Below are 11,458 nucleotides of genomic sequence, written 5' to 3' on the forward strand. Positions count from 1 at the left end.
TATATTCTCTCACTCTTATCATCTGTGTGCTAACACCTGCTAATTTTTTATCACACGCACCCAAACCGATGCGCAAGATGAAGACTCGAAAATCGTCTAGAGTTTCAAGTTAATTTTCAGTGGTGAAAACCAATAATCGATTAACCCCCCCCCCCAATTATGACATTTGAAATTATAAAATATTTAAGAAATATAACGGAATGTTAATTTATTTTACAAGTCATCAATCATCAATCATCTTAATAAATGAAAGCAAATAAATAAAAGAGGAGATGGGAACAGTGAAAAAAGAAATGGGAGGAGTTGGAGGAAGTGGGGAGAGGATAAATGAGAATGAGAAATGTGGAAATAATGAAAACGGGTTCTGCCGTCTTGCCGACAGACAAAGCGTGCAATTACAACATAAAGTGGCGTGCTTGGAACATAGGAACATGACAAACCACATAAATCATTAATTGTCGTTTCATAATCAAATTAATAACCATTAAAAATAAGGGAAAAAACAGAGAGTAAATCATAATATAATTTCATTATTTTAAAACTAATCTCTTGTTTTTAAATAATTAGGAAAAATTGGTAAAATGTCCTTATTTGAGAAATTTCAGACAAAAGCAGGGTGCAACTCGTTTTCAATGCTGCAATTTTTTTAAAAAAACTTGTGTGCAGCCTATTTTTAACTAAAAGTCTTCAAAATAAAATTCATTTGTAAATAGTTAAAGATATGTTTTATGTGGTTAAAGAAAAGCTATACCTACTGAAATTCAAGTTTTTTAGCCGATAATTTTTTAAATAAGGATTTTTCACCGAATTTTCTCTGCAATTGTGGCAAACAGTTATTAGTACCAAGCTATATCATAATAATCAATCCAGGTTGATCCACTTAGGCAAAGAGTTGATTCATAATACAAGATGGTGAATTTAAATCTCTCTAAAAGAATTGTTGATGAATAATCTGTAAGTATTTCTATAAACGTTTTTCAAATCCAATGTGATACATTAATCCTAAGACCCATCTTATCATCTAAAAAAATTAAATTATAATATGTGATTTTTTGTGGATACCAAACACTAGATTGATTGAATGCTTTGATATAAAAGGACAGCCCACTGTTTGTTGAGCAATCCCATATGCCAACAACTGCCGCTTGTCCCCAACATGCATCCTCCAAATCCTCTCTCACACACTAAAATATAAGAATGTAATAATTTCAATTACTTTATTTATTTCTCAATGTGTCCCATGTGAAACTAATTAATTACCCTCCCAAAAAAATAATTAACTCACATTTACAAATATTTTTTATGGGGTGAAAACATGAACATCACACAACATCCAACGACCATCTTTCCCCCTCTGAAATGTTAAATGAATCTGCTCGGACCTTTAAAATATAATATCATTTTCTGCCATTTTATAGGAACATTTCTTTATATAAATATAGATTTATATTTTTTTTCCTTATTTAAATTAATTAGTGCCGTGATTCATGAGTATGGCGGTCTTTTGAGTATATCTTCTTTCTTTTCCTTTCTTTGTTTTTCTTTTTCAAGCGCCTTGCGCTGATTCGAAAGCCAACTATGGAAGGCATTAATAACATGTTTGGCCAAAAAGTTTTTTTCCGCTTCAAAAAAGGGAGGTAATGATAATATCATGTTTCCACCATTTTAAAATAATTGTCATCTCCTTTAATTTAAAACTATTATTGTTTAAGATTATGATATGTAACTTAAAAACCATTAAGTAGTGATACAAAATATTACAAATATATATTGATTAAAATACTATCATTTAACCACTTTTTTATGATAGGGTAATTCAGAGAAAAAATGAGATATAAAATTAATAAAAAAAAAAGAAGGTGAAAATAAGATGTGATAAAAGGAAAAAAACGTGTAGCTTATGGAGATAATTTTAAAATCGTTAGCTGTACAATTATAAAATCAGGGAATAAGTGAGGAAAAATTGGCCACACTTTGAATTTTCAAAACAACAAAGGTCTCGAAGAAAAACAAAAATTTTAAAACAGTAGTTTTGGAATGTAGGGAGTATTTTGGAGTTGTGAACTTACTTCAAATTGATTATCATTTTAGGATTTTAGTGAATTTATTTTATTAACGGAAGTCGTATTGCTTCCCCCCCCTTTTGGTGAGATCTATAATTGTAGCATCAGCGTTTGTTACAATTTAGTCCATTGCTTAGTATTTAACACCCCTCTTCATCTCTGCACACAATCTTAATTATAATTTATCATCTTGTAATAAGTAGAAGGCATATTAATAACACACTCTTTCCATTCCTAAACACAGCATTCAATTTTTTGAGTCTGTCCTTTCTTATAATACTCCCTTGTGTTCTTGTTATAAGTTCTAAATAACTAATTCACAAATAGTAAATAATTAGTTAAAATTAGTTATAATTAATAAATAGTTAAAAATATACTTTTTATTTTCAAATACATCTTTATCACAAATGAGAAAAAGGATGAAAAAGAATATGGGAGGAATATAATGAGAGAGATTATGGTAATGAGAGAGAGTAAATAACTAAGGGTAAAATTGAAAAAATATATTAAATGTTGAGAAAAATACCAAATTGAAGTTGTGTATAACAAAAAAAAAACCAAATTGAAGTTTATAAAATGGAATACAGTCTTTCTCAAATTTGAAGATTATAAATAGTTCCAGAGGGAGTATAATGATGGTCCCAGTTCATAATAAATAATTTTATAGCTTCAGAAAACATTCAATTAGGGGTAGAATTTGGAATATCTAACCGTTATTATAATTTTGGTATGTTATTTGATCACAATTTTTATAAAAAAGTGTTATTATTTGTAATTTTAATATTATCAAAATTTATTAAAGTGTTGTTACTAAACCTGGTTTGTGATTGGCAATTTCCAGTTCTTTTTTGAGAATTCTCTTAATTAACTACAATAGGGATTTTGCGTTGTAATTAATTTTGGTGGTAATTAACTGCGTGAAGACTAATATTCTGTCGCATAATGAATAGTTACTATCAGTCGGCAATAAAGACTTCCCGTTGATTGTTTTTTGGTCAAACTGATTTGTCCTCTTGTTTGCTTCAAATATGGTTAGCTTTACCTTGGCCCCTATGTGTGTGTCTGTATGTGTGTGTGTATATATATATATATATATATATATATATGTATGTTACGTTAACACTTAAAATACTTGTATATATATCTCTAATTAATTAATTAATTAATCATCCATCGCCGTAATTCTCAGGTTTGTTTTTGTTAAGTGTGATTAATTAGTGTTCTCTCCACTTAGCTTCTTCTTTAACATTAAGCGCACAATTCTTATATATGAATGGCTATCTAACATGAATCAGAGGAACACATACATCCGAGTTTCGGCCGTCTCTTAATTTCCAAACCGCAATTAACGCTTAATTAAATATGACTTCCATCGATTTGAACACGTGTATATGTTTTAATATTAAGGAACCGAACCTCCACGGAAAAACACTTATATTATATATATATATTGCGTCCATTATTTTTCAAAAGAAAACAATATTCATTCTAACGGACGGTCACTTCTAGAGAGAGAATTTTCTTTCTATATATAATGACATTAGTTAGAATATTTTAATTATACCTTTATTTTTTACTAACTTTAGAAATCTCTGAGGCAGCATTGATTAAGGAAATAAATTAACAGTGCAAATTCCTTTCCGTTCAAAGTACAAGTTCTCTTTTTCTAAATTTTTTTATTTAAAATATAAGTTCTGTTTGATAATGTTTAGGATATCAATTATTTGTTTAAATTCAAGAAACATAATTTTAGAAATTACTGTAACTTTCTGACGAATTTCATTAGGTAATTAGACTTACATATTGACTCGGAGAATGCATTGGAAAAGTTAAAAAAAAAAATTTGATAAAAACATATACTCATCTATAGTGTAATTACATTTAACACCTATAAAATAAGTCTTACGATTAGGAGTGCAAGAATAGTTTTTAAATATCCATATATACAAATAGCTAATTAAGCGAAACAAGAAAGAAAAAGAGAAAATGTTTAACTATAATAACTGGTTGAATGGGAGGACAGGAGGGACACAAAATAAAATATCCATCAGTTAAGGGTGTGAGTTGATGAAACTTAATTAGCTGTAAACTAAAATTATTATTATAATTAATACTCCTCCGGTTCTTATTATAAGACCCAATTTGACTTTTTATTTGGTCCTAATTATAAGACCCAATCCATTTTGTCTCTTATATTTATGCATTTTTTTCCAAGATAATCCTTCTAATAATGATAGTTTTAGCCAATATACTTAATTAGCAAGGATATTTTAGGAATGACAACACTTATTTATTATAAATAACCAACTTAACTTACTTCCTTAATCTCCTCAAATAAGTTAATTGGGTCTTATAATTAGGACCGGAGGAGTATATATACAGAGAGAGAGAGAGAGAGAGAGAGAGGGAGGATAACTTTTGGTAATAGGGAATAAGATTTGGAAGCTGGGAATGAGGCCCCCCAGGAAGATGAGAGAAATTCGGATTCCACGAACGTAATTTTTAAATATCCATATATACCAAAAGCTAATTTAAAAAAAGAGAGAAAATATTTAACTATGATAGCTGGTTGAATGGGAGGACAAGAGGGACACAAAATAAAATAGAGAAAATAATTAAAAAAAGCTGAAAATTACTAAATATTAAATAAAAATATTAATAAAAATTTGTTGTTGTTTGCAAATTTAATATTGTCAACACTAAAACAAAATATTGTCACCGAATTTGATTTGAAATTTAATCATTTTTATTTTTTTGGGTCATTTTTCCATAAAATATCGTTTAGTTAAGGGTGTGAATTGATATACATATATATATATATATATGGAGAGAGAGAGGGGATAACTTGTGGTAATAGGGAATAAGATTTGGCAACAGGCCCCCCAGGAAGATGGGAGAAATTCAACGAACGTAGCCAACACGTGAGGAAAGTGGACCAGTTTCAGAATTTGACCCCATTCTCTCTCTCGCTGCGTGTGACTTCTGTCCCCGAGGTGGCATTTCCCTTCTTCTCTCTTCCTCCCTTATACAGGGCCTCCCACCAAAATCCACCTTCTCTCTCATTACATCACCTTCTTCTCTTCTCTACTCTCTCTATATAAATACTCTTCATTCTCATCTCTTCCTTCCTCCATCCATTCTCAATCATGAAGCGCCAACGAGTGGTGAGTGTGACCGGTTTCGAAGCTGCAGAAATGGCCGCCACGGCCAAGAAGAAGAAACCCAGTAAGGCTCATCCAGGAACTGATCAGAAGGCCCTGCTCAAGAACGCGGAGGAGGAGGAGGATGAGAAGAAGAAACAAGTGGTGGGAACTGAGGAAAATGTTTCGGGTTTGGCTAACTGGGACGAGAACTGGCCTTGCTGGATTGCTGATTTCGTCGACGAGCAAATGTCGTGGGGTTCTGTTTGGTTCCCGTTCTGGGATACGGATTTCTCCGGCGAGGCTTTCGGTGCTCTGTACGGTGACGTTGATTGGGACGACGATATTTGGGATTTGAAGAAGGAAATCCCAAATCCTTTCGAAGGTTGATTATTGCACTTCGTGTGGAGAAGAAGAAGGATGGTCCTGAGATTTTGTCAAACTTATATTGTTATGCTTTCTGCTCTGCTCTCTATCTGCTTACTTAGGAATGAAATGAAATATAATATTTAGGTCTTGCAATCGATCCTGTAGCTTAAGGCTATACTTTGTTTTGATTACGTTCCTTGATCAAAATGAATAAGCATCTCTAATTGCATTATTCATTAACTTAATTTCTGTATGCCATATCAGTTTAGAATGCCAAACACAGATCTGTCCTTCTGCAGAATTATTCAGTGGACGATGCAGCCTCTTTGGTTCTCTAATCGTTTGAAATATAATGGCCCTTTCAAGTTGAGAGGCTGAGATATAAAGGTGGGGGAAGACCTGTTTAATCTCTTTTAACACACACTGTTGTTTCTGTTTCTCTTTTATTTCATAAATATTCTGTAAACTTGAAACTTCACACCCTAGAAGTTCTAACCAAAGGAACAAGAGAGAAGATATTTATGCGGGGACAAGAATCGAGAGGGAATCCTCCAAATCGCCTTGTTTTTTTATTTTTAAGGAAGTCTTTCCTTCCTCCTTTCATTTTTTTTTTTTGAATTCAGAAGGGCAAACATTAATGACATGAAGTTATAATAATCAGATCCGCAACTTTCTATTTATGAGAGAAGTTTTATGCCACCGGATCATAAAATCATTAGCTTTAAGAAAAGTTTTAATCAAACAAAAAGAAAAGAATGAAACTGCCTTTCTTTTTCAACCTACTAGGTTATACCCTGTGCCCCTTGAAGGACTAGTACCCTAGTTAGGTAAATGAGCTAAGAAGTTTTTTCTTTAATGATTAATTATTTAATTAAGTAAAGAAAAAAATTATAATTCGAAATTCTAGTAATCATCGGACCAAATAATGAGAAAAATATGGGAGTGATCGGTTTTATTAATGCACCGTAACTCTGAGAAAACTCTCTCCCTCTTCTCTTCTTCCTTTGCTCTTTCCCTCCCTTCAGCATCATTTGTTGTATTGTGTCATCGAAGTCCAAATTAATACTCTCATTTTGTGTAGACAGTTCAATTGCATAATCAAACACAAGTTATGTCTCAAACCTTTCACAACCAAAAGCAACTCCTTCCCTTGCCTTCCCTTCATTTCAAATTCCTCATAACCACTACAATGATGTACCTTTCACTCATTGCACCTTGAGAAAGATTTATTCTACTCCCAGTATAAAAAAATACCTAATACTTCTGGTTTTAAATATAAGAGCTAATTGACTAATTTGAGTAAATTAAAAAAATTAATTATGTTAGTTATTTGTAATAAATAGATATTACGTTGTCTTTCTTAAAATATCATTGCTAATCAAGTATATTGGTTAGAACTGTTATTATTACAATGACTAATTTAAAATATATATATATGATAAATAAAGTGAATTAGGGTTTTATATTTAGGACTAAAATAAAAGTCAAACAAATTATTATGTTAAGGACCAAAGGTAGTATTATCTAATGACATCAAGCTACCGTTGATATTTAGGATGACATGAAATTTCTCAAAAACCTTAAAAAAAAGAATTAATGAGATTGTTGGAGCAGGAAGCTAAGGATGATATCAAACCCTTCTATTCTTTGAACATGTTATACGAGGTTGATTGGTTTTTTTACTATAACAACCTGCACCAGCTTCTCTGTCAACAATACATATTTTCTTTGAAATTCGATTACTGGTTTTGAGGCAGACACAGTATAATTTCGAACCCAAAAAGGCAAAAACATTAGACTTTGACTGCTAATAAGAAGTTCAACGAATCAAACAGGAATAGGATTTGGGAATCAACAGAAAAGTACAGAGACAGGATACTGAGAAATATATATATTCATCCAACTCTTTGTTTGGAGCATTAAACAAAGTCAGAAACAGAAATGCGAGAGTTCTGTATATTCAGCATAATTTGACTTTGACTAGGGCTTAGCGTGGAAGGTTGTATATGGTTGAACTTGAGCCTGTCCATTTGGGATCGGGTCCAAGTCCAACGTGGAGGGTCCAAGTCTAGTTTTGGACTTGGCTTAGTGGGGAAAAAAATAATGTTGAAAAGGAAAAGTTTAGAATTTTATGACTTGAACTTTTGGGATTGCTCAATAATAATAGGCGGGTCAGGGTCAAACTCATTCATTAATTCAGCCATTGTTTGATCGGTTCAGTCACCAGTCATGTATTCAATCTAGCTATAATTTTCCAGCCAAATCATACTTTAGAGCTGGTCTTATTCTGTTTTCTGTTGTTATATTTTTAAAATAGTTTTTTTTTTGTCAAACTTTTTTGAAAGGGTCACCTATAAAGTAATTTGCAATTTATCCAATACTCTGAAATAATTTTTTAATAGGGGTAAGCATCCTAAAATATATTTTTTTACAATTTTGAATTTAAAGTGTTAACTTTTTTAAAAAAGTATTAATTTTTTTGGATTAAAGTGTTACTTTTTTTTTTTAGTGGCAACTATGCCCTTAAAATATTTTTTCTTTTCAGATCCATTTTAATCTTGTAAAATTTTTTATTAAATCAATGTGTATCAAATATCTTAAAGTATTTTTTAGTTTTTTTTTTTTAGAATGGTAGACGCACTGGAAAAACATTTAGGGTGCTAGATGAACTATAAAATTTTTTTTAAGCGCTAGATGCACTTAAAAAGAATACTTTAGAAAGTTGAATGAATCAGAAAATATTTTATGGTATTAGACGTACTTGAAAAAATATTTCATCGTATTGGATAACCTTAATATATTTTTTAATTCAAAAAGTTTTCGAGAACAAGTTTTTGAAATACATTTTTTAAAACAAGAAAACAAAAAAAATCTATTTAAAGCACATCTAAAGCCGTTCTGAAGCAAACAAGAAAAGGAAATCAGATATAAAACCAAATAAAAATTCAGGTATTATTAAGAGAGTGTTAAATGTATAAGCCTATTATATCTGCCTCTTAATTAAATGAAAGCTTTAAGGATAAGCTCAGACTGACTAGTGGCGGCTTAGTCAAACAATTATGTAGATCAACAGGAAATAAATAGTAAATCAAATGTGACGAGTAACTTTGTCTTCATCAAATCATGTCCACTGAAAAGTATATTTTATTTTATTTTTCTGTCAATCAAATACCAGCTCCGTGCCACAATTACAATATCAATAGTACTCTTTAAATTGCAAGGAGAGTAAATGTTTAGAGTTGGTTAAGAAATTATGAGGTTTTAACAAGGTAGAAGTTTAAAGTTAGCAATTAGTCTAAAACAGACAAACAAGCAGATCAACTACTTCTCCGGTTCTTAATATAAGATCTATTTAACTAATTTGATTAGATTAAGAAAGTCAGGTAAGTTAGTTAATTATAAGAAATATGACATGTTTTTTCTAAAACACCATAATCATTTTCCTTAATATTTTCCTCCATCTTCTACTTCATTATAGTTGAGGGACTATCCATAGGGGTAATTTAAAAAAAATGATAAATATGAGAAATAGGTTTTATATTTTAGCAATTAGTCTAAAATAGACAAACAAGCAAATCAACTACTCTTCTGATCTTTAATATAAGATCTATTTAACTCATTTGATTAGATTAAAGAAGTTATATAAGTTGGTTGATTATTAAAAAATATGACATATTTTTTCTATAACACCATAATCATTTTTCTTAATATTTTTCCCCTTTCTTCTACTTGATTATAGTTCAGGGACTATCCATAGGGATAATTTAGGAAAGATTGATAAATATGAGAAATAGGTTTTATATTTAAGACCAAAATTAACTTAATAATTAGGTCCTATATTAAGGACCAGAAGAATATATTGTTTAATTTTTTTTAGAAATATTAATTGAAATATTCAAAATAACCTATTAGAGTAATGTTGAGCACAAGGAAGCCCATATGTGAAAACATTTGGGCTGAGCAAACAGATCGTGTTGGGCCATACTCGGTGGAATGATCTTATTATGGCCCAATTATTTTGGCAAATATTATGGCCCAATTTTAGTATGGGAACAAAGTTAAAAGTCTCGCCCTCTCACACTCGCTTTCCATATTTTCAATCAAGTTAATTGCCCCATAAAAGCAGGGGAAACAATCGTAAGTTGATTCCTTTCTGGATTTTAATTAAACCAGCACTCTTCATTCACTAATTTACGCGGAACTATATTTGATTCATGTACTTATTACGTTTTGTTCATTTAAAAATAATTTAGCAAAAATTAATCCTTTCTTCGCCTTTTATTTATATATTTTTTATATAAGTCATAACCAATCTTTACCACCTAAACTAACTTAGGAAGTATATATTTTTTGGCTTTAATTTGTATTAATATTTTAATAAAATACTTAGAAATACTATTTGTAAACAAATATATTAACTTGTTAATCAAGTTTGGAACTATAATTAACTTAGACATTTTGAAATTCTTTTTTAAATAAAATTTCTAACAATTTTAGGTAAAAATGTAATTATTATTATTAATAAGCTTAAAAAGTTCATTTCTGAGTTCATTAAACTTAAAATGTCAAAGATAAGTTTGATATAGGGCCCATCTTTATTATTATTATTATTACTGCTATTACTACTACTATTATTTACTCTGTGTAGAGGTACATTTGAAACACTTAAATATAACACTAATAATGATAGCTGGTTGCACGTAATTTTAGGTTCATACTATTCACAGAGCAGAATAATAGATTTTAATTTATATGCACATGGCTCTATATAATGTACCAACAAATCCAAATCCACCTCACTCTATCTTCCTAGTTTTGTGACTCCTCCAACTTGTTCACTTATCATCATTCACTGACATTAGAGATTAAAAAAATTATATAGGAGGTCTCTTTTTAATTGAATCATGATTCCCTTCCAGCTAAATTTGATTTAAACTGATAATAATGTGTCAGAAAAAAGTTGTCATAAGAGATGGATACACTATATGACCATATCCATGAGAGAGTTTATTATCAGCATACTCGACTCAGTACAGTAATAACTTAGCTCCAATATTAACATTTATTTCAGTTATATAGGGAAGCACTTATAGTATGGATATTACACACACACACACACACACACACACGACATCGATCTTTTTCATTTTACCGATGGATTTATAAATAAATCTCAAGTTAATAGGCTGATTTCTGATGTATTGTGTAAGACTTACAGTAGAATGGCGTATCAGATGAATTAACAAACAAACGCGGATGGAGAAGGAGCAAGATTTGGCAAAAGTAAACAGTGAAAAAGTGGGGTGTGTCGTAAAAATATATGAAGCTTTTCAGTGAATGATAAGACCCTAAGGCATATAGGAAGAGACGGAGGAGAGCCAGAGAGGAGTTAGGGTTTAAATATGGAGGATAATGGCAAGAGGAAGACGTCAAGCAGAAAAGGGCAAAGGAACACTAGAGGACAGGTTAAGAGAATTAAAGGGATTGAACCAGAGGAACAGAAATAATAATGATGATGAAAAATTAAGAGGGAAAAAAACAGTGAGATACACGAAAGAGAGAAGAAGAACAAGAAGAAGAGAGAGTGGGAAAGGCTAAAAAGTTATCAACTTTTATGCGTCTGATACCTGCAGGATCAGAGGCTAGCTGCTTTATCAATGGCAGTATCTATATCAGAAATTCACATATATATATATATATATATATGTATATGTATATGTATTGTTTCAACTTTGAAGTTTCTGTGATTCTAATCAGAGAGACCAAAAGAGTTTGCCTTTTTAACTTTGTCAGAGAAACACATCACAACAAAACCCACTTTTTTTTATGCTTCTCTGCTTGGGACTACCCACAAACACACATATAGTTTTCTCCTCCTACACTGGA

At 30.8% G+C, this 11,458-nt stretch overlaps 1 protein-coding gene across 1 annotated transcript; it reads left to right on the top strand.

Annotated features, from left to right (window-relative positions):
* The first annotated feature begins 5,110 nt into the window (after positions 1-5,110).
* Positions 5,111-5,954, top strand: LOC114726198 (uncharacterized). The gene has a single exon (XM_028912771.1). It carries the CDS (start codon positions 5,210-5,212, stop codon positions 5,591-5,593), a length of 384 nt encoding a protein of 127 aa, XP_028768604.1. The 5' UTR covers positions 5,111-5,209; the 3' UTR covers positions 5,594-5,954.
* Positions 5,955-11,458: the final 5,504 nt, after the last annotated feature.

The sequence above is a fragment of the Neltuma alba genome, unplaced genomic scaffold (assembly GCF_004799145.2).
Source record: "Neltuma alba isolate B1F8T4 unplaced genomic scaffold, ASM479914v2 tig00012346_pilon, whole genome shotgun sequence".
Lineage (NCBI taxonomy): Eukaryota > Viridiplantae > Streptophyta > Magnoliopsida > Fabales > Fabaceae > Neltuma > Neltuma alba.